A 24,985-nucleotide genomic window follows, 5' to 3' on the forward strand; every position below is an offset into this window, starting at 1 on the left:
ACATAGATACGTTCACCAACCTGGAAGCTCTCTGAACTTATAATGTAGGGTTTTTATGGAGGCTCTATTATGTAGGCATGGCTGATTAAAAGTCATTGGTCATTGGTGACTAACCCTATCTCCAGCCTCTCTCCTCTCCGTGTTCTTGCTCTAGGATAAGGTTAACATTTGAAAAATTGAATCACAGAGATAATTTTTCTGTTCTCTGTATTTTATAAGGAACCTTGGAGTGATGGTGTGTTCTTCCCTATGTGATTTGGGTGGGATCATCACCCCTTCCTGGTCTTCAGGCTGATGGAGGTTTGGCAAGGCTTGCCGCTCACTTTGTTTGGTAAGACTTCCTGGGATATTTATTATTCTTTCTTTCCAGCCCAGCATGATTGCTTAATAATGACTTGATCAGTGAACAATATCTTCCGGTGAGTTTACAGAAGACAAGGGTGGTGAAGGATGGTGCCTCCCCTCCTGTTATCTCCTGGCTCACTCTGTCTGGCTTCATGGGAAAGAGAAGATGCCATTCCTGGAAGGCAGGCCAGAGGTTTATATCTGATGGCTCTAGAGTCCAGTAATTCATCCTACAGGACCGAATTTGGGAGACATTTTGACACAGCCTGCTGCTTTCTTATGAACTTGACTCCCAATTTTTGTGTATTTGACATGTAATTGCTGGAGGCTTGAAGATGCTAAATTATTACCCTTCTTCTTTCTGCTTAACAATTGAGAACAGACACAAGGAGACAAATGGGAATCAAAGTTTGGTATCTGCTTTGTTAGTGATTAAGTTGGATTAGAGACGGAGGAGGAAACTCTTCTTTCTCTCCCCAAACCAAGACCTCAGGACCTCCAAGACGCTACTCAGCCACTGGGCAGAAGGCAAAACAGCTGTCCGTGGACAGAGAGCTGCTGGGTCTGGGCCCCAGGCAGACCCACCAGGGAGTGGGAAGAGGAGAGAGGAGGAGGGAGGGAGAGGGAGAAACGAGAGAGGCCCATACTGCCCACAAATATATTATCTATGCTTCACGCCATATATGTAGTAATATAATATTAACATACATAACTATAGTATATGTATGTTACAGTTTCTATACTATAGTATATACATAGTTTATATAGAGTAACCATAACATATTATATATAAAACAAATCATTATACTATAATTATCTAATATGTATAGTTTTATTGTGGCAACTATAATATATGTAATATATATTATATATAATAATAAATAATCCCCTAATACTTAAATATCAGTAGAACATACAGGAAGTAAAATGAAGGCAACATTCCCTTTGCTTACTCTGAAATTTCTCCAATTATTCTACTACTTTAATTTTTTCCTAGATGTTCCTGACTTCTAAAAACCAGTATCCTTCCCAGGTGTATCACCTAGCAGCCCTTTAGTTAGCAGCCAGCATCCTAGGAGTGGCACTGGCTGTGCTCTAAAGGCTCCCTGTGAATTCTGTTTCCTTTGAAGCGGGGTTGGGCCTGGTTGCCGGGGGAGTGACGCTGCTTCTTCCTGAGACCAAAGGGATCACCTTGCCAGAGACCATCGAGGATGCAGAGAACCTTGGGAAGTGAGTGCACGGTGCTCTGGGGCTCAGGGCCCACCAGACTTGCCTTCTGGGGCCTCCATTTCCTCCCTCTGTCTTAATGGGTTAGGAGAGCTTTGTAGATTAGTATGTGTGTGGTTTTTTTTTTTTTTTCTCTTACTCCCAGAGCTGCTGAAAGAACACAAACAGCCACTGGCTCTGGGTAAGGAAAGATTAGAGAGCATGAATATGTGATTTTTGCTGGGCAGTTATCTGTTCTAAACTGTGGGACAGCACATGTGTCTGAGATGCTGACTGATGAAGGACAGAGTCCCTAGCTCATCCCTGGAGCTAACTGCTCTGCATTGGGAACTATGTTTATTTATTTTGAAAGATTTTATTTATTTATTCATGAGACACACACACACACACACACACACACACACAGAGAGAGAGAGAAAGAGAGAGAGAGAGAGGCAGAGACAACAGGCAGAGGGAGAAGCAGGCTCCATGCAGGGAGCCCGACATGGGACTCAATCCTGGGTCTCCAGGATCAAACCCTGTGCTGCAGGCGGCGCTAAACCACTGAGCCACCCGGGCTGCCCAGGAACTATGTTTAAATCAATCTTCTGTCCTTTTAGCAATTGTTGGTTTAGGTTCTTTAGTGATTCTTTACAAAGAAGAATGACTTAAAATTTTCATTCTTGTGAAGGGGACAAGTGCTTTAATGGAGTCTCAGATTCTACTATTTTTTAATTTTTTATATTTTTAGAGAAAGAGCAAGAGCGAGTGGGGGAGAGGAGCAGACGGAGAGGGAGAGACAAAACCTCAAGACTCCCTGCTGAGCACAGAGCCCAACAGGGGCTTGAGCTCACGATCCTGATCTGAGTCAAAATCAAGAGTAGGATGCTTAACCATCAAGCCACCTGGGTGCCCCTCTGATTCTACTCTTAGAGCAATAAAAAAGGAAAGGAATAAATAGTGCTCGAGGAGATGGTCACTCAAGTCCCCGTCCAGGCCCACTCTGTGGATTCCATAGGAAAGACACACGTGTCCCTGATAGTAGTCTGTAGGGTCAGAGAGACCTGGGCTCAAAGCCAGTCATCCATTTGGCCAGTGACTTTGGGGATGTTGTTGAACCTTAAAGAAAGTTAACTTCCTTGCCTGAGAAGTAGCTACAGTAGGACTCAGTTTGGAGGGTCGCTGGGAAAATGCAATGAGATAAAGCAGGTGACAGTGACTAAACAATTGCCTGGGACATAGTAGGTGTTCAATAAATCTGGAATTTTCTCCATTCTTCTTGCATATTGTGTAAACTCCTCGGTGAGTCTCAAAACGGAGTATGTAGAAGAATCAAATAAAGGCAGCTTACTGAAATGCAGATTCCTGGGCCTTCTAGGATTATCGAGTTGGTAAAAGAAAACTGTGCCCTAAGAATCTGTGCTTTTAATAAACTCTGCCAATGAAGTGCATTTAAGTGCTTCATAAACTTCACTTTGAGAAATAATGGGTGTCTCAGCACTGATAAGGGACACTCTATTTTTAACTGTAAACACATTTTCTAGTTGCTGACAGATAGCTAATATTGATTACAAGATCATAAGCTGTTTCATTACAATTTGTCCGTAGGCACCTGCTTATCTTTTGAAATCTTCCTCTGCTGGCCTCTTCTCTCTTTTGCTTGCTAATCTCATTTTCACCTTTTGAAATGTATTCCTATGGACAACTTTGCCAGAGTTTCTTTTTCTTTCTTTCTTCTTTTTTGCAATAGTTTTTTTTAAGATTTATTTATTTTAAACAGAGAAAGTGAACAGGAGGGAGGGGCAGAGAGAGAGAGAGAGTCTTAAATAGATTCCCTATTGAATAGGAGCCCGACTTGGGGCTCGATCCCATGACCCTGATCACGACCTGAGCCAAAACCAAGAGTCAGACATTTAACCAATGGCACCACCCAGGCGCCCTGCAACAGTTGCTTAATCAAAACATTGACTTTTTTTTTTTTTAACTTTCATTTTTATTTTTGGCTGCTGCAGGATAGCAAAGCCCAAAGAAAACATGATTTACCTTCAGATCCAGACATCAGAACGTGCCGGCACCTGAGAGAGACACTACGCTCGGAATGAGTGGCAGAGATGAAGATGGGGTTTTCATCTGAAGAAATGCTTACAAACCCTTATTTCTCTGTTCTTCGTCACTCTTGCCTGCCCCTAAACCAATATCCTGAAGAACTGCATGAGTTTTATTTTCTTCCTTTGAAATCTCCCAAAGCTCTGGTTATCTTTCATCTACTTACCTTTCCTAGTGAGAGCTGTTGGTGGTTACCAGTTACTAATTATCTAAAATATTTTGAAGAGTCAATAGAATTTAAACATTGCTGTAAAAGAGGCTTGTGTTACTGGTTTCCCACTGTTTTATTCACTCTGAGAGAAAATGTCTTTGTATTTGTAGTATCTATCTTGGCAAAAGTATCTCAACATGTAACTTTCTTGAAGGGCACTTGTTTCTCAAACATGGCAGTGCTTCCAGCAAACCATACCTGAGTCATGTTTGCACACAACTAATAGAATAAAACCTGACCTTCATCAAAAAGCAAGAAGTACTGTAATCTTCTTAGCAAGAAGTTTTGGCCACCTCTGCTCCAGGAGTATTGGATTCAATTTCACTCTTGGTTTTCATTCTTGTTGGTGATTCTAGAAGGTAAACTCCTATGCCAGCTGTAAAGCATTGTACTAAATATATCAAAAAGAGTTCAGTTTACTGTGAGTTATGTGGTACATGGTTCAGGTTCTGGTTGAAGAAGTGATTTCATTCCTATAGAGTACATACAATTTTATTTTAAAATTTCTTTACCAGTGAAATGAATCAAAGACAACATAGTAGCCAGCCCTCAGAGTGTATTGGGAAACAGAGTTCCTAATGTGAACTGGGAGGGATGGTGAAAGACAGGTGGTTGTGTCATAAACACATCTGGCCTCATGGGCCAAGCTCAGTGATCCTCTCAGGGACACAAGACCACGGCATTTAGGCCTGAGCAGAATTTGGTCTTCCTTTGAGGATGGACATTGGCTACTCAGAAATCTACAGCTTTGCCCTTGACAAAAAGAAAGAAAGAAAAGAAAGGCCCTGTCTTCCGAACTCTATTTTAAAATACATCTGGCTACACGGAGAGGACCAGCACTTCATTTCTGCTCCACGCCAAGGCCCTTGCCTGATATCTTTCTGACCGTAACATATCCTTCAGCCCTAACAAATTTATAATGTGGGCTTCAAATCATTTTTTAAAATATGTGTTAGAGGGATCCCTGGGTGGCTTAGTGGTTGAGCATCTACCTTTGGCTCAGGGTGTGATCCCAGTCCCGGGATCGAGTCCCACATCGGGCTCCCTGCATGGGGCCTGCTTCTCCTTCTGCCTGTGTCTCTGCCTCTCTGGGTGTGTCTCTCACGAATAAGTAAATAAAATAAAATATTTAAAATATGTGTTGGAAATGCCTTCTCGGTTCCTTCTTAGAATTCTTTGGTGAAACTTCTGAGGAGGCTTTAGCCAAGAGGAGTGTGTGTGTGTGTGTGTGTGTGTGTGTGTGTGTGTGTACTGAGGTCGGCCTCCTCCAGGGCATCTGCTCACCTGCTCCCCCAATGGAGGGGGGGTTGCTCAGGCCTGGAGACCGGGTTTTACTTGGAGCCCAAATGCAGAAAGTGTATTTGTTGCCTGACGTGTGGCAGGGAGGCCCTGGCGATCCTTCCCTTCTTGCCTTCCTCCATATGGCTACTGGGGAGCCACAGTCAGTCCAGACTGAGGGCGGAGGGGGCTTGTCCGGTAGTGCCAAGGCAGAGATCAGGCACTGGCAGAGACAGATGACGTCTAAGTACTCGGGGGCCAGGGAGGCCGCAGGTGTCAGGAAATCAGAGGCCCTTCTGGTGAGGGCCTGGCAGCGAGGCCGCTGGGCCCCTCCTCCGGGAGCAAGGCTGTGGGTCCTATTCATCCAGCAAACAGGTGCCGAGCACCTGCCTAGGTCACCCTGGGCTCTCAGAATAGGCCACACACGGCTGCAGGTGAGGAATGTATCCAATGGCACCAATGCAGGAGCTCCCAGCAGCGCTCTGTGCGCTGATTCAGGTGGTGCTGGCAGGGTCGGGGAGCAGGGCAGCCAGGCTCATCAACAGACAGAGGGACATGAGGGTCTGACGACCAACTGCCCGGTCCTGCCCCAAACATTCCCTTCAGCATCTGGCATGCGACCCTTCGAGATTTCATCCTGTGGGTCTTGCAAGTCAACTGCTGACATAGGAGAAGTAGAACCCCATGCTGGGGAGCGGGTGAGGGGATGGTGCTGCCCATCGCATGAGAGCAGGTGAGGGCTGGGGGCCTGGGCACAGTGCCCAAGGGGGGCCGATGTAACAGCAGGGCAGGAAGCACTCACTTGCAGCCTTGTGCCTAGGGCGTGGCATGCCTGGCTCTTGGCTCCTGTCTCAGTGAAGTGTTCTTTCTTTTACCACTTGGGAAAAAGATGCGCACTTTTAAACTGCATGCACATCATGGTTGGTTTATGGAGGTGTTGAATCCATCTTGTTCTCTTTCTCCCTCTCTCTCTCCACACACACATGCACAAACACACACTACAAATAAATTACATTTCACATCACATATTACATTACCTATAAAATCACCTCAAACATGCCTCACTGCATTTGAAATGTCTCAATGGGTACATTTCCCAAACATAGCGGTGAAAAACTTTGCTCTAATTAAATAACTCCCCTCTTCACTAGGTACTAAGCCCTCAAATGTGAGAGAAAGTGTCTTACTTTCCATCCTTTAGGAGAGTGGAGTGGAAGAAAACCCTCTCTGCGTCCAATGCTGCTGTCCCCTTGGGGACAGGATTGATCCTGGGGATTAGATAGCCTTTTGTTTAGCAAATATGCCTCCCCAGGACCTTTTGGGAATGAAGGTAAGGCTAGGAAGGGGATAAGGAAACAAGGAGATCGCTAATTGGCTGCCCAGATTTCCAAAAACTCAAAGCTGCTTTCTAGATTAAAAATAGGGGGATGAGGGCAGCCCGGGTGGCTCAGCGGTTTAGCACTGCCTTCAGCCCAGGGCCAGATCCTGGAGACCGGGATTGAGTCCCCCCATTGGGCTTCCTGAGTGGGGAAGCCCTCTGTCTCTCTCTCTCTCTCTTTGTGTCTCTCATGAATAAATAAAATATTTTTAAAAAATAGGGGGATGAAGGGAGCTAGAAAGAAGTTGTGGGCATAGGTGCACATTTGGCCAGATGGGCCCTTCCAGGCAGGCATTTCCCATGCCCCGCCTATGCATCCCTAACCTGTGGAGAAAGAAGTGAGGCTGTGGAAGATGAACAGGCATCCTGCAGCTGGCACAGCTCACTTGTGACAATGATGGCCGAGGTCGAGAACATCTACACTCTCACTGCTGTGACAACGCCCCTCACTGTTTTTGTATTTGTTTTTTTTTTTTGTCCCATGTCTATAAACGAAAGGAATCGCAATAGCCACATGATCCAAAAGAAATTTACTGCACTTTCTGTGGCTGTCCTTGACACAGCCCCTTGCTGGTGACCTCAGATGGAGTCTCTGTGGTTCCCAGGAGGGTAACAATAGGGGTGTTTGAAGAGCCAGAGAGCAGCTGGGGAGAGAAGTTGGGAAGGCACGGCCCCATCCTCCATCCTTCTCATCAGACTCTAGTTGTGCTTCCGACTAGTCAGGGAGGGAGAGGCGGGACTGTTCAGAGCATCCTGCTTGGCCACTCAGTGACCCAAATTTCCAGAAACCCTTTCTGTTTGCATCTATGCGTTGGGAGCCCTCTAAGGGTGACCAAAATGTTCACCGTGTGCCTGGACTGGCTATGAGTCAGTGCACCCCTGTCTCCCACCTCTGTGACTTCTTTCCCAAGGGTTGATGTCATTTCCTTTGACCCCACACTCTGCAATTTGCTGTCCAGCTCGAAGCTCGAGAACGTCTGGTTTTTATCTGCAGTATCCCAGGCATTCACATCGTTACTACAATGTAGGATCGTTCTTGGTTGTGGACGTGTAGAAGGCACGGCTTTTGTGGCCTGATTTTAGTGTTGGTTCTCACTTTTACTTTTAGTCAGGTGTCTTGAAATCATTTATTATTTTTTAAAGACTTTATTTATTCATTCATGAGAGACACACACAGAAAGAGGCAGAGACATAGGCAGAGGGAGAAGCAGGCTTTCTGTGGGACTCTATCCCAGGACCCCGGGATCACATCCTGAGCTGAAGGCAGATGCTCAACCACTGAGCCATCCAGGTGCCCTGAAATGATTTGTTATTTTACTCTGTGGCTGAGGCACCACTCTGCCTACTACAAGAGCCCATGAGGCCATCAAATGTGCACTCTAGAAATCCAGATTTTACAGAATTTCCTCAAATAAATAAATAATTAAAATAAATAAATAAATAATTTAATTTAATTTAGAAAGATCAAGATTCTAAGAAGAGTTGCTATGGTAGGCTTACGAACAAAAGCAAAAATTCAGAATTCAAGAAGAGGAAGGAAACATTTTTGCCAAAGACTCTTGGAGATGTCTAGGGTAGTGTTAAAAAGACAGATTTCTAAACATGGAAAATCCACAAAGACCACACAGAGACAATCACACCATCATAAAAACAGTGATTATGGTCAAATGAGACAAGTTGAGCCTATAAAAAGAGTTAGAAGTCCATAATAATACTCAAAAGGGACAGATAATAGGAATTATGCCAAGGAAAAAGTGCACATGAGTTTCTCATAAAGTTTACAAGACATTCTGTTAATTGTTCAACACAGCTAATGTGAGTTTTCTCCTCAATGTTCGACTCACACCAAGGTTGACAGTCATAATGAGAAGCAGATGGAAAGAGGAAGTGAAGCATGTTTAAAGTATATGATGTATATAGTTTGACCATTTTCTTTTTATTTCTTTTCAGATGTTTATTTAAATTCTAGTTAGTTAACATACAGTGCAGAATTGGTTTCAGAAATAGAACTTAGTGATTCATCACTTACATACAACATCTAGGGCTCATCACACCAAGTGCCCTCCTTCATCCCCATCACCCATCTAGCCCATCCCCCTCCACCCTCCTCCATCAACCCTCAGTTTGTTTTCTATCACTAAGAATCTCTCTCAGTCTTTTTAAAAGATTGATTGATTGATTGATTGATTGATTCATGAGAGACACAGAGAGAGGCAGAGACATAGGCAGAGGGAGAAGAAGACTCCACGCGGGGAGCCCGATGTGGGACTTGATCCCGGAACTCTAGGACCACGCTCTGTGCCGAAGGCAGACATGTTCAATGGCTGAGCAACCCGGGCATTCCACTTTTAACTTTTTTTAGTTTGAGGGAATCATGTGATGATCATCTACTGATTACAATTAGCCAAAAGGTTAATGAAAAGATAAAAACCCTCTAACCACTGGTGGCTGGTTGAGAGGGGGCAAAATAAGGTGAAATACCCATGACCCAAACTAAGGACATGGAGAAATACCGTCTGGGATTTGGGAAATAAAACATGACCCACTCTTAATTCAGAATTAGAAAGTTTTGGAATATTTTTCTTTTTTCAGTGTGGTTCCTATTGTCCAGCTGCTCCTGACATGACTGAGGCTGTTCAAAGTTGGGGACATAACCCACTGTGTCTAATCCCAGGGCTCAGACCAAAGGCTGCTCTCTTGAGATGAGAAAGCTAGATTTCCAGGACAAATGAGACTATCCCACCCCAAAGGCTCGTATGAAACATACAAGTGGCCCTTGAAATCTTGTTCTATGCTGGCTTTGTTCTAAAGAAGAGTTATGCAACATTGGACCACTCTTATCCATGGGAAAAGAGGCTGGGTAATTCTAACATTTGGTACAGGAATCCTGGTTAATTTAGTTAAAGTAGCATATTTTCTACCAGAGCCCCCGTAAGAGCCACAGGATAGAAAGATGCACAGACACTACTTAATGGTCAGTTAAAGGAAAATGTTGTACTTGATAATAACAAAAAATCAATACCAAGGAAATATAGTGAATGAATTAATGACCTATTATTTGAGACTAATGAATGGTGGTATCCTGATTGAGCATCAGAAGAATACTCTTGTCTGGATATTATTGAATTATTACAGGATTAATCATCATTGTTGGGCTGCACAACCAGACCGCTCTCCTTCTCACCACCTATACTTTTATTTTGTCTTGAGGAAAAGCCAAAATCGAAGGATACTATGCTTCCATCCACTGATTGATCCATTAACCCAATTACCCACCATCAGTTCATTTAGCGAGTATTAACTGGCCTTCTATCACATGCCAGCGCTGGTACTGGGATTTCAGTTAGAGAGGAAGAGAGGCAAGATCTCTGACTCTTATAGAACTTACATTCTAGTTGGGGGAGACAGACTAAAAGCAAACAGACAATTGAGGTAATTTGAGAGGGAAATACCATCACACAGGATGATGAGGTGCAGAAAAACTTGAATGGACCCTGTCCCCAGGGCATACTTAGTTTAAGTAATTGTGTACTAATATTTCCTTTCTTCTTGAATAGAAAATATAAGCATATTTATGCCACGTTTCTTGAATGAGTGGATAATCCCTTTTTCCTATTGAGGAAGAATTAATAATACATGTAAATTCTTATATTTGATGCTCTTTTCATAGACATCTTTCTGGCTTTTGGTGACAACATCAAAATCATTTAGGGAGCGATGTGGGTCTTACTTTACTAAACCCCACGGATGCTAGGAGTGAATTTCTTTTTTTTTTTTTTAATTTTTTTTTTTTTTTTTTATTTATGATAGTCATACAGAGAGAGAGAGAGAGGCAGAGACACAGGCAGAGGGAGAAGCAGGCTCCATGCACCGGGAGCCTGACGTGGGATTCGATCCCGGGTCTCCAGGATCGCGCCCTGGGCCAAAGGCAGGCGCCAAACCGCTGCGCCACCCAGGGATCCCCTAGGAGTGAATTTCTTTTCTTTTTTTTTCTTTTTTGTTTTAAAGATTTTATTTATTTATTCATTATAGACAGAGAGACAGAGAGAGGCAGAGACACAGGCAGAGGGAGAAGCAGGCTCCATGCCGGAAGCCCAACATGGGACTCAATCCCGGGACTCCAGGATCGCACCCTGGGCCAAAGGCAAGTGCTAAACCACTGAGCCACCCAGGGATCCCCTATTTTGTTTTTAGGAGTGAATTTCTTTATTCAAACTACAACTTCTGCCTTCTAAACTTTTAATTGCTGGAGGAGAATGGTCGTCAAATTCCCAAATTTCAACCCCAGGCCGTGGGCATTGTTTCCAATTTGTCCGCCTCTGATGAGAACAACAGCTCAGGTTTCATACCTGCTCAGAGTCTTGCAGCTTTCTGTTCCCCACACAGAAGGCTGGAAGCAGTACCGGTCACCCTGAGATATTGTTTGGGTGTTGCACTTAATCAAGAAGAACGAGGGGGTGGAATCTTTAACCAACATCAGACTGTCAATGTCAGGACATCACCACCCCATTCCCAACAAAAGAATCAAAGAGCAATCTGGCCAGAGATGGGGGTGCGAATCCAGTCTGCAGCAGGTCTCCAAACGTGGCAAAAAAAACCCCACGGCAAATCTAAATTGCGCTAAATCCACTTGTCCTTTTCCAAAGGCTTTGAAGAGTGACCCACACATTCTGCATGTGTGTGTTCAGGGGTGACTATGACGATGAGCTTTCCATGTAATAGCGCATGGGCTTTGTGCAGAATCCTCATGAATCATCAAGAAACACATTCCAGGAAACTATCTCATCTACTAATTCTGGGGGGAAATATGTAGGTTTCATCTGAGAAAAAGCAACGAGCAGAGGAAACATAGCCAAACATTAAAAAGATTAAGGAATTCAGGACCAAGTGACAAACTTGAGATTTCATAGCAAATATTTCCTTTTAGAGGAGCTCCCCCACCAAAGAGAAGAAAACTTTAAAGAACCTCTAATTCATGTTCTCTCCAAATTTCTAGAAGACGATGAGGTCATGAAAAGGGAAACGTTTTCTTGTGTTTTTTTTTGTTTCTTTTCTTTTCTTTTCTTTCTTTTCTTTTCTTTTCTTTTCTTTTCTTTTCTTTTCTTTTCTTTTCTTTTAAGTAGACTCCATGCCTAGTATGGAGCCCAACTCTGGGCTTGAACCCATGACCCCAAGAACAAGACCTGAGCTGAGATCAGGTCAGATGCTCAACCGGCTGAGCCACCCAGGCACCCCAAAGCATTTGTTAATGGATATATTACTTTGAGAAGAAAAAAAATCTGTAAAAGCAACAGAGGCAATTTACAGAAAACCAAATGAGCCAGTCAGATGAGGACCTTGAGCTCAGAACACAGAGATGAGTGATGGGCAAGTGACATTGAACTTGATGGGTATGAAGCTTACACACAAGGAAAGCAGACGCAGTGGAGGCAGTGTACATGCATAAGATGATACTAAACTTCTTTTTGTTTCACCCTGGGCTTCAGGATATGTCCAAGTTCCACAGAACCCTGAGTACTGTGTCTGGGAAGGGAATCAGGATGGCAGACCACTGGAGAAGTGGGTCAGGGAAGATGTGGAGCCAGATGAGGAAGCACTATGTCACTGGTATCCATCCAGACAGATCTGATGAAGACCCAAGATCCTTCTAACTTAATCATAGCAAAGTTACCCCTCGAGCACAGAGACAGCCGTGAACACCCCCTAGAAGTGGGAGAAACCACCCACTTTACACCAAATACATCCTGGTTGAATTATTTACATGTAGAAAACAAAACCATTTGAAATGCTAGGAACTGATACAGGTCAGCATTGATGGAATTCTGGTTTAGGCCTTCCAAACACAATACCAGGTAAGAAACCATAAAGGAAACACTTATAGATGTGTTCACTTGGGCTAAAAAAAAAGTTCTATACATGAAAAATACCAAATGAAAAACTAAAAGGGGGGATCCCTGAGTGGCTCAGTGGTTTGGTGCCAGCCTTTGGCCCAGGGCGCGATCCTGGAGTCCTGAGATCGGGTCCCACGTCAGGCTCTTGGCGTGGAGTCTGCTTCTCCCTCTGCCTGTGTCTCTGCCTCTCTCTCTCTATGTCTGTCATGAATAAATAAATACATTTTTTTTAAAATTTAAAAAAATAAAAATAAAAAATAAAAACTAAAAGGCCCATGAGCAGCTCCAAAAAATAATTTGAGAACCACATGTCAAATGGTTAATATCCTTATTATGTAAAAGGCTCTTACCCATTAACAAGGAAAAGTGGAATATAACAAAAGGAAAATGGGCAAGAGACAAAAACAATCATTGCATAATAAAAAGAAAATGGGCAATACGCCAGACGACGTGTTGACCTGCGCTACTCACAGAAACGTGGCTAAGACAGCCGTGAGGGATCATGTTTTGCTGGTCAGCTTTGCAGAGCTGTGTGCATGAGCAGTGCACATGTGTGTGGGGGGGAGGGGGTAAAGGTGTGACAAGGACATGGAAAAGCTACATGCTGATAGCGTGTTGGTGGAATTAATTTGTAACACATTCTAAAGGACAATTTGAAGTAGAGAGCAAGAGTCTTAAAATGTGTTGGCTAATGGGAAGATCTCTCCAATCTCCACACGATCTATGCTCTTCACCTCCTCTCTCTGCCACTCGCAGACACAAGTTGCCAGTGGTAAAGACAGTTGGTCTGTCGTCAGGCCCTCCTGGTGTCTCTCTGACACAGTCTGGTCTCTTCACCTACCCTCTCATCCACCACAGCACAAGGATTTATCTAGTTTGTTCTGTTTGAGAACCTGTGTAATTGGTTTAATGGGGCTTCATTTCACTAGGAACACTTGGCCTCTATTAATCACTCCTTCTCAGTAGGGTGGGGGGAAGCTTTAGAAAGAATCGCTCCCAGAGCCAAATTTAAAGGAAGGGAGGGGGAATCTCTTCAGAGTTTCCCAGGGTCCTCTCATTAAGTTAATTACTATCCCTGTTCACATTGAGCAGCATTCTCTTGTCCCCAGGACAGAGAAAAATCTTTATTTTAAAATGGGTTTGAGTGGAGAAGTGATGTGTCAGCATCTGACACTGGACAGTCATCTCCTACTTAGGAAAGTGAGAGGCGGCCAGGCTGGGCCTTAGAGGGGTCCCCTGACAGCTTCAGTGGCTGAATTCACTTGGAGACTGAGGCATGGATGTTTTCCTGACTTCCCAACTCACCAGGGCCAAAAGAAAAAAGTGCCCTGCGTTGTTGGCTTCGAGAAAACATTTTTTGTGCATTTTATGCCAAGCCATGTTGATGAGGGCCCTAACCTGAGAGCCTGTGGGGCTAGGGGGAGCACTGGACTCTTTCTCCCACGAAGTCCTCAGTGCAAGGAGCCCAGCCAGGGAACATGGGTCATCCCAGGGGATATGGGAGCAGCCTCCCAGACAAGAGGCAGCCAACATCGTGGTCACATATGATGGTTGGTGCTTGGAGTCTAAATGGTTTTTGCCCAAGGATCATTGCAAAACACATTTACACAAATACTATAAAATAAAATAATGAGCATGTTTGTGGCTTCTATGGGTATAAATAGAAAAGTGAGAAAAATTCGATTTGCTAAAAAAAATTTTAAAATAAAGGTCTATGCCTTTCTAGAGTGTGTTTATTGATGATACAAAATGATTCTGTACAAGGTATGTCAGCCACTAAATAAACAGGTTATCACCTCAGTCCCACACACAAAAATGTGGCATCTAGAAGCTGGAACCCTTGTGTACTATTGGTGGGAATGTCCAACAGCACAGCTACTGTGGAAAACAGGGGGCCCTCCAAAAATTAAACACAGAATTGCCATAAGATCCAGCAATTCCACTTCTGAGTCTGAATATCCTAAAGAACTGAATGCAATGTCTTGAAGAGATATTTGCACCCTCACATTCATAGCAGCATTATTCACAGTAGCCAAAAGTGGAAACAACTCGAGTGTCCATTGATGGATGAATGGATAAACAAAATGTGATAGGTACAGATATAGATACAGATATAGATAGGAGGTCGGGGCGGGGGAGGAGAATGAGGTGTTAGTGGTTAGCAGGTACAGAGTTTTGGTTTGGCAAGATGTAAAAAGTTCTGGAAACCGATGGTGGTGGCTGTGCAGCAGGTGAATGTACGCAGTGACCCTGAATTCACAAATGCCGAAGATGGTAAGCAGTTTGTGTATTTTACCACAATTTAAAAACGTATCCAGTGAATACACCACGCACAGGTGACTTCCCTCCATATAGGGCAAAATAGTCGCCAGCGAGGGATGGAGTGAGGGTGTCTTGCACACATTCGACTCCCGTCTGGGTATTTCACATCCACCCTTGAACTCAGTTGAAGCCCCCCTTGGCTCCCAGACTAGGCCAATGCCTCCTCCCTGTGACGTCTGCTCCTCCTCCTGGGCTACCGCTCTATAAGCACATTCTCTGTTCAAGTCATGGAGCTAGATGAGTGTGTTGGGTTACAACGTTGAAACCTGGGACCGTAACTCCCGGCTAAATGTGGTCTCTGCTGCTATAACATGAATTCCATGATCTAAGAATAACATCTCCTATTCCATGCTGGATCTCCACGCCCAGCACAGAACTTGCACATAGCACACATTAACAAGTGTGGGTCAAGTAAACACTACTGTGAATGCCAGTAAAACACCCATACTGCTTTTACTCTGTAGATTTTATTTTATTTATTTATTTATTTTTAAAATTTTTATTTATGTATGATAGTCTCACAGAGAGAGAGAGAGAGGCAGAGACATAGGCAGAGGGAGAAGCAGGCTTCATGCACCGGGAGCCCGACGTGGGACTCGACCCCTGGTCTCTAGGATCGCCCTGGGCGAAAGGCAGGTGCTAAATCGCTGTGCCACCTAGGGATCCCTACTCTGTAGATTTTAATATATTTCCCCCCTTGTGCGTTGTGATTGGCAGATGGTTTTCCAAAATTCCTGTAGACAACATTGAAAGTAGCAGCCCCCAAACCAGAGGCTGTTAAAATTATTCGTGGCAAATCCCATTTAGCCACTCTAGTGACTAGCCACTAGCCACTCTAGTACTGCTGGAATCCCCGACATGCATCTCTAGTAGGTTCTGATGTTTTTAAGCACTGGCCCTGCTGTGTTTCTTCGAGGCCTCCCAGGACCTAAATAAATAGCAAATGACCATTGGTGTCCTTCCAGATGTTTTGTTACAATATCCCTCTTCAAGGAGAGAAAGGCTCAAATCTTGGATTTCGTGATAGACAAAGGTAGATTGTGTTAATTTAGAGTGATCATTAGAAAGTGCCATAAGTCGGGTTCACCAAGGTCTGAAGGTTAGGCAAAACTGAAGTTTCTCTCTGTGCATTTCTTTCACTTTACTCTTGTAGTTGCTGCAGCAGATCTCATTCTGGTGACAGCTTACTCTCCACCCACAGAGCAGCCCTGCAATGCATCAAGTATTTAAGGGAGTTTATCTTATTGTGGCTTTCACCCCACGGTCAGCTGTCACAATATTTATTAGTTTAGTTCATCAAAGCTGGCCATTTAAAACTTTGTTGGCTAATGCTTGCTTTTTTTAAAAATAACTTTTGAGTTTAGGGAGAAACATTCTTACCCTCTTGTTTAATCTTGCTGACGTGGTTAGGTTGCAACATATACAAGTGATAGTTCCTTTCAATTCTAAATACTAGAACTTTTGTTTTTTAAAAGGATGTCAAAAAAATAAGATATTATTCTAAGTCACGTTTTCAAGTAATCATTGCCAGATTTTTATTTCCATCATTTGGTCTGAATGAATAAAAACACAGTCCACTTAATCTGACTGCTTTCAAATTTTTGAGGATCATTGGGTCAAATGAATTAACGTTGTTTCCTAGGGATGTTAAAAGAGCTTCAATCTTCAATGACCAAAGAAACCTCAAGTACACCCGCATGTGTTTGTTTCTAGATAAATACTAAATTACTACAATTTATTTGTTTTTATAGAACAGGAACTTGTAAGTTCTTCCCTTGGCTACCATCTGACTATTAGTAACTAAATCACATTTTATCCTATTTGAAAAGTACATTTTCCTTTAACAAAATGGAATGGCAGCAACTTGCCATAATTATTGGATCAAATATGGTCAAGAAAGACTCACAATTATGTATAAATAAGATTACATATGAGCTATAATATATAACTTGAGAAATGGTGCTTTAGGGACTTCAAACTCCATGTGATGAATTATAATGGAAAGATAAATTTGGTAAGTGATAGAGATATTGAACTAAAAATGAGATCTCTCTCTTTTGTAAGTATGTCCTATTTTTCTGAGCATAAATAAATGATACACAGGAAGACTTCCACTTCTGACTGTTTGGAATAGAGAGTTAGAAAAGGAACCACAGAATAAACCCAAGTAAGAAAAATGGAGATAAACATAAGAGCAAAAAATGATGAAATAGAAAACAAAGTAAAGGGATCCCTGGGTGGCGCAGCGGTTTGGCGCCTGCCTTTGGCCCAGGGCGCGATCCTGGAGACCCAGGATCGAATCCCACATCGGGCTCCCAGTGCATGGAGCCTGCTTCTCCCTCTGCCTGTGTCTCTGCCTCTCTCTCCCTCTCTGTGCCTATCATAAATAAATAAAAATTTAAAAAAAATTAAAAAAAAAAAAGAAAACAAAGTAAAAGTGCACACTGACACTTTAGTGTCTGTGTGTAACAAAAAAGCAAGGAAATGAGATAGACAAAATCTGGAATAGTTGTGGACAAAGGGAACCCTCAGGCACTGTTGGTGGGAGTGTAAATTGGTGCGGCCACTATGGAAAATAGTATGAAGGTTTCCTTTAAAAATTAAAATCAGAACTAGCACGCTTTCCAGCAACTCCACTGCTAGATATTTATCTGAGGAAAATGAAAACACCAGTTGAAAGACATACGTGCACCACTATGTTCCTGGTAGTGCTACTTACAATAGCAACGATGTGCGGGCAACTGTGTCTATTGATAGATGAATGGATATAGAAGCAGTGCTACACACACACACACACACACACACACACACACACACACACAGAGGAATATTACTCAGCCATCAAAAAGAATGAAATCCTGCCATTGGTGATAATATGGTGGCATTATGCTAAGTGAAATCAGAGAAAGACAAATACCATCCAATAACACTTACATGTGGAATCTAAAAAACAAAACAAATGAACCATCAAAACCAAAAGGAAACAGACTCCCAGAGGCAGGAAACAAAATGTTGGTTACTGGGATGGGGAGCAGTTGGGGGCCGGTGAAATTGGTGAAGGGGATTAAGAGGCACAAACACCCAGTTACAAAATAAGTCAGTCAAGGGGATGCCACAGCATAACAAATATAGTCAATGATACTGTAATAACTTTGTGTGGCTACAGATGATGAGACTTAATAATGAGACTTATTGTGGGGACTGTTACGTAATGTCTAAAAATGTTGACACATTCTGATGTACACCTGAAGCTAATTGGATAGTGCATGTAAATTAGACTTCAATTTAAAAACAAGTAAAACCTCTCTCCACACACACACACACCACACACACACACACACACACACACACACACACACATTCCAGACCTGAAATAGTTCTTGCCTTTGATATGATGGAGGTGGACCAGGGAGTAATTAAGGAAGGAAGGCTTCACAGGTGACTCACATACTACTTCTGTGCTTTTGTGCACATCAAATATTGCCTAATATATATATGATGTATTTATTTATTTGAGAGGGAGTAAGGGTGAGGGCAGGGAGAGGCAGAAGGAGAAGGAGAGAGAATCTCAAGCAGATGCCCTGCTGAGCACAGAGCCTGACATGGAGCGCGATCTCATGACCCTGAGATCATGACTTGACCTGAAATCAAGAGTCGGATGTTTAACGGACTGAGCCACCCAGGCACCCCATAACAAATATATTTTTAAAAATACATGCATTGGGATCCCTGGGTGGCGCAGCGGTTTGGCGCCTGCCTTTGGCCCGGGGCGCGATCCTGGAGACCCAGGATCGAATCCCACATCAGGCTCCCCGTGCATGGAGCCTGCTTCTGCCTCCGCCTGCGTCTCTGCCTCTCTCTCTCTCTCTCTGTGACTATCATAAATAAATAAAAGTTTAAAAAAAATAAAAAAAAAATAAAAATACATGCATTACAGAAAATTGGGGAAATGCCACAATTATGAAGAAGAAAATTAAAAATTACTCCTGCTCTCAGTCATCACTCTATTTCTCTTAAACCATTTTGGCTGAAACTGTTTCTGAAATGACCTTTTTTTTTTCTTTCTGAAAGTATTTTCAATATACTTGAAGCTGTTTTTATGAATTTGGGTTATTTTGTATGCAAAAACTCATGCATCGCGCTCTAAGATACCGATGGTCTCAGGACCCATAGAACTGGCCCTGGATATTCCCCCCTACGTGAAATATGGCTGCTGAGGATTTGATGAGTTTCTAGTTGGTTTGTTTTCTTTTAGATTGCTACTGGACAATTCTCCTTGCTGTACTCACCTTAGATTCCTCCCTTACCCTCTGGCCCCACAGCGGATCAGTCTCTATGTTGTTTCTCTCCCTAAGTCCCCCTCTCATCCACCCCTCATCTCACAGCCTGAACTGCTCCTAACCTTCTGCTGCCTGTCCCTCCCTTCCCACGAGGTCAAGGGTCAAGGCCAGGCTGCTCTCCCTGACTTTAACCCTCCTGCATGTGCAGGACCTCAACCACACAGTACCTCCCAAACCTGTTGCTATGTCCACAGAGAACGTTCTCCCTCTTGTCCCTGGAAAATCCTGCTGATTCCTAGGATTGTAGGCCAGTGTCTCGGGGATCCCTGGCTCCACACAGCAAGCAGGACTCAGTGACTGCGAGGCCAGCAGCTTCCTTCTTGTCTGTTCCCAGGCTCACCTTCCACACTGTGCTGTCATTGCTTCCTCCACCCGCCTGTGACAACAAAACCCACGTCCATCTCTTCACCTTGTCCTGATGCCCTAGCGTGATGCTGGCATTATAATAGGTACTTAGTGGAGAAGGTGCTGCATGCTGGGCTCTGTGGCTAGTGGTGTGGGAGACCTTGCATGCACAGCCCAGTCTCGTGACAGCACCCACATGGTAGCTTGCTGTGATCCAACTGTGGCCCCTGCTAGGTCGTGAGGTCCAAGGGCTGAGGGACTGGCCTGTACTCTTCTGAGTGTCCCTGATGATAGCAGTGCTGCCTGACATGGAAATTGTCACCAAACATCTGCTCTTTGACTAAATACATGGTGACATTCTCCAAGTTTTCCCGGGGAAACATCAGAGATGACTTAGGAAATGTGCACATGGGATATGCATATAGGCTTTTCCAGAATTCTTCTTTTCAAGATCTGAAGATATTATCATTTCAGTACTGGCAGTAAAATCTCATAAGAGTTGCTGTCCACGAGAAGTCCTCCGGACAGGTAAGTGGTGATGTCTGGAGCCGGAAGAGAGTTCTGGGCCACAGCCATTGATGTAGGAGTCCTCGCTGGTGCCTGGTGGTGGGAGCCTCTGGGTTCACAAGCACTTAAATGATTGAAGCTCAGGTGCAGGGAGGGGGGCTTCCCAGAGTGCAGCCAGACTGGTTTCTAGGACTGACATCCTCTGCCCCAACACAGCACTGAGTAGCAGAGTCCCAAGATCTTGGGTTATAGAGCACGTTTCTCCAGATGAGGGACTGGAGGGGAGATTGCTTGGCTTCAGGCACCCTGGGTTAGCCAGTGGGGGTGGGCGAGGGAGGGAGGAAAGGCAGCTCAAAGACCAGGGAAACTGAAGGGTGGAGCCTCAGTTTACCAGGATGAGAGCCGGTAGAGGCGGTATCCTTGTGTGCTCTCCACTTGAGGAAGAGAGTTCAAGGTACAGGATTTGTCCTATTCCAGCCCCGCAGGGAGGCCGAGGAGTGAGGGCACACTGGTACCATAGGATCACATGGCACCCTGATATCATACATTGGTTTCTTGCTCTGCATCTTCCTGCCTTGAAGACTTTGTTGCTAGAGATGTCTAAATGTGAACCTGAGCCCGCCCGAGACCCACTTGTCTGACCACATCAAGTAGAGTTTTTGCCACAAAGAAGTCTTCGCCAACTTGCTTTTGATTCCAGAACTTAATGGGGGGAGGGGAGTGTTCCTCAGGTTCACATTTTGAGAGTCCTTGTTAATCATAGATCCTATGCTATAATTCAAGGCAAAGGGAAGAGCTTTATTCTTGGCCTTTGCTCAGGGTAGTTATTATACACATCATCTTATCGGTTGAGGCTTGTGTGAGAAAAAGAAAGAAAATTCTGTGTTTTTTTAAAGTATCAGCACTTGGGCTTGGGAGAAGCTGGAAACCAGCCTCTACTTAACTGGCTCATGGGTTTCGCCTCCGTGATGATGGTTAATTTTGTGTGTCAGATGGACCGCACCCTGGGATGCTCAGATTAAATAATGTTTCTGAGTATGTTTGCGAGGGTGTTTCTGGGTGACATTAGCATATGAATCAGTGAACTCAGTAGACTCTCTCTCCCCAACCCCAACGTGGGTGGACATCATCCAATCTGTCAGGGGCCTGAAGAAAACAAAAGGTGGAAGAGGGAGCATTGTTGCCTCCCTGCCAGCCTCTCTTCCTGCCTGCTGGAGCTGGGGCATCTGTCTTCTGCTCTTGCACTGAGAAGGACTCCATCAGTTCCTCTGGTTCTCAGGCTTGCAGACTTGACTGAATGAATGATGCTGGCTTTTCATGGGGCTTCTCAGACTCCATAATGACATGAGCCCATATTTCCCTTTATGTATGGATACATGCACACATAATCTTATTGTTTTATCCTACATACATACATCCTATTGGTTTTGTTTCTCTGCAGAACTCTGACTGAAACATTTCCCTCTGTAAAACCAGCTGACGAGCCCTCAGCTCTGGCTAGGTGGCAACATTCTAGAATGCTCACCCATCTGTATCTCCTAGCCGAGTTAGAGGCTGACCAAGGGTCAGTTACATCTGTTTCTATATCTGTTTTTTTCTCGTTGAACTTGGTGTTATAATTACCTAATTTGATGACATTATGTAACCTGATAAAATAGGGGTGCAAAAATGATTTATATTTTTATTATAATTTGATTAAAGTAAATCAATGCTTTCCTGATACTCAATTAAAATTAGTCCCTTAAAATGTCTAAATGTGGGCAAGTCAAATGTAAAAGAGAAAGTATGATAGAAATCCTGGACTTAGGAATTAGATTGTTTCAAAATGTTCTGAGTACTAGCTCTATTCTAAAGAAATCAGAACTGCAAATGATAAAGAATGCATTATAAATGTGGTTTATGCAAGAAGAGCCTGGGCAACTCCCATCAGGAGACCTATGTTTAAAGAAAAGATTTTCATTCTTCATTAAAGAGATATAAATACATTATTTTTGTTAGGTTAAATTAAATAAAATTTCTTTAAAAATATTTTATTTACTTATTTCAGAGAGAGAGAGAGAGAGAATGAGCAGGGGGTAGGGGCAAAGGGAAAGACAGATTCCCCGCTGAGGAGGGAGACCCACACCATTCAGGGATTCATCCCAGGACCTTGGGATCATGACCTGAGCTGAAGGCAGACACTTAACCAACTGAACTACAGAGGTGCTCCAAATAAAATTTCTTTTTACTGCATGGGGCATTAGATAATGGAGATATGGATAGAGGGGTCTCAGAGTCAGCATGGTCAACCCCTTTCTTTTCTTGAGTATTGGGGCCTGCTGGCATGTACATGCCCTGAGCACACCCTGAGGCCCCTGGTCCTAGAAGGGGGCCACCCAGCCCACCTCAGGGCTGTGGGAAGGAAATGAATAGGCTTGGTCGCGTGTCAATAAAACTTCCCTTAAAAAACAGGCAGCAAGCTAGATTTGGCCTATGGACTGTAATTTGCTGAAACTTGTGTCTATAACAAGAGTTCCAAACTGAATGAGGGGTCAGTAAAGTATGTGCAGATTTTGGCTATGTGTTTTTCTGGATAGAGGAATCATAATTTTCTTCAGATTTCATAAGAACCTTGATCAATAACTTTAAGAAATATTGTTATAAAGAAATGGTCTCTTCTGGGCCCCCATGACATTTAATTTTTAAAAATATTGTAATTTTCATGATCTATTTCTAAAACTTTATTTTGAAATAACTATAGATTTGTAAAAAGTTGCAAAGATAATACACAGAGGTGCTGGGTCCCATTCACCTAGCTTCTCCCAATAGTTATGTCTTACAGAAATACAATATAATATTAAAACCAGGAAATAGATGTGGTTATAGTGAATATGTGAATATAGTTCTCTGATATTGTATAATATGTATAGATTTATGTACCCACTATGTATTCAACCACTAATCTATTTTTCTTCTCTGTAGATATTTTCCCTTTCATGAATGACCTTGTGAGATTGGGTTTTATCACTCTGCATAATATCCTTGATTTCACTCAGGTTATGTATGTATCGTTGATTTGTTCCTTCTTGCTAAGGAGTATTCCTCAGTATGGATATACAACAGTTTGTTTAACCATTCACTCATTGAGGATTGTTTTGGTTGTTAACAGATTTTGGAACAATTGTGTATAAGATTTTGGTGGACATATATTTTCCTACCTCTGAGATAAATGCCCAGGAGTGCAATCACTGGGTCATAGGGTGATTGCATACTTAGCTTTTTAAGAAAGTATCAAAGCATTTTCCAGAGTCAATCATTTATTTTAAAAAGTAGCGTGAACACATGCCATGAACATTCACAAGAAAACATAAAAATGCAAGAATTAAAGAAAAATCTAAAATATTTTCTTCCTTGCCGACCAGTCCTAGAGTTCTCCCCCTTGGTCATTAGTTAAGTGTACATCCATTACTCCTACATTATTAGCCCAAAAGTCCTTTGATGTGGGGGGTCTTTCTATGGAGTGGCGACAAATTGTTTTCATTCCTTTTTAACTGGTGAGTAGATATATCATCGTTTATTTAAGCTTTCCTCACATTTAAAGATTTTGGTTATTTCCAATTTTCATTGTCCTCATGAAGAGATGAAATAAGTATTTCTGAGATGCTTCTGTGTACACATTTGTGCTTCTCAAAGACACACATTTCTGATATTTGTGGAGACTACCAAATTGCCTTCCTAAAGAATGTATCAATCAATACTCCTGCCAGCAAGGCATAACTTTCTTCATAACCGCATCCATACTTGATATTGACTTTATTAATTTTTATGAATTGTATTGATTAATCTCAGTGCAGCATATTTTATTGATATTTATATTTCCCTGATTAACAATGAGGCTGCACATTTTTTCTTTATAACTTAATTAACCATTTTAATCTTCTGTAAATAACTATTTGTATTCCTAGACCATTATTTTTCTCTTTTAGTGTCTTTTTCTTATTGAGTTTTAGTAGCTTTTTATCTCTTTTGGATATTAACCCTTTGGAAATTTTTTATATGTTGCAAATATTTCCCCAAATCTATCACTCATTTATTGACTTTGTTTTTGTTGTGTGTGTGTATGTGTGTGCGTGTTACATGGCTAGCATCATTTAGTTTAGTCTTGTTTTGCATAGTCACATAGATCAAACTTTATGTCTTTTAGATTTTATTTTTGCTTAAGAAGTCCTCCTTATTTTGAATTATGGAAATATTTCCTTATATCTTTTCTATGTTTCTGGTCTGCAAACTATTGGAACTAATGCCAGGTGTTTCACTTGGCATGTTAAATCTGGAATCTTGGGGGGCACCTGGGTGGCTCAATGGCTGAGCATCTGCCTTTGGCTCAGGTTGTGATCCCAGGGTCCTGGGATCATGTCCTGCAAAAGGCTCCCTGCAGGGAGCTTACTTCTCCCTCTGCCTATGTCTCTGCCTCTCTCTGTGTGTCTCTCATGAATAAATAAATAAATAAATAAATAAATAAATAAATAAAATCTTAAAAAACAAAACAAAACTGCAATCTTGGATTAGAGCACTCATCTCAACAAATTGGACCTGATCCAACATTGTTTTATCCTCGTGGGCCTAGAGTCATTACAATTGATTCCTAAATTACTCCCCAGATTTCTCAATATGTTACAAAATCTTGAAAGTCTTTTCATGTGTAAGCTATATAATCCTCAAACAAACTTCTTACTTCTCTCCTTGAGATGTGCTGGAGTCTACTCTAGGCATATCTGGGCAAACATGAGGAAGTGGGGGGGGGGTGTCTTAAGGAGTCCTATCATCCCCTCTTAAGGTAACTGTGTAAGAGGAGGCCATGAAAACTCTTCAAGCAAGGGAATGTGTTTTTGTTTCCCAAAAAGGAAGAGAGGGGCTGCTTCTTTTGGCCAAAGATGTTCAGGGGAATTGGGGGTTCAAGATTTTCAGATTTGTTTGAGTCCACTTACAGTGTCCATTTCATTTCTCAGGAGCCCACGCCTTCCCATCCATTCTATAATTTATATTTAAGAGGTGTGGCTAGGCAGAGAATTTAATC

At 42.8% G+C, this 24,985-nt stretch overlaps 1 protein-coding gene across 1 annotated transcript in view; it reads left to right on the forward strand.

Moving 5' to 3' along the window:
* The window catches only part of SLC22A1 (solute carrier family 22 member 1), a 30,006-nt gene extending 25,887 nt beyond the window's left edge, over positions 1 to 4,119 (forward strand). The window contains 4 exon segments of the mRNA XM_041743864.1: positions 220 to 269; positions 272 to 331; positions 1,476 to 1,575; positions 3,564 to 4,119. Of these exon segments, the coding sequence (XP_041599798.1) occupies positions 220 to 269; positions 272 to 331; positions 1,476 to 1,575; positions 3,564 to 3,630 (277 nt within the window). The 3' untranslated portion in view covers positions 3,631 to 4,119.
* The last annotated feature ends 20,866 nt before the right edge of the window (positions 4,120 to 24,985 follow it).

This window comes from Vulpes lagopus, chromosome 2, assembly GCF_018345385.1.
Source record: "Vulpes lagopus strain Blue_001 chromosome 2, ASM1834538v1, whole genome shotgun sequence".
Classification (NCBI taxonomy): Eukaryota; Metazoa; Chordata; class Mammalia; order Carnivora; family Canidae; genus Vulpes; species Vulpes lagopus.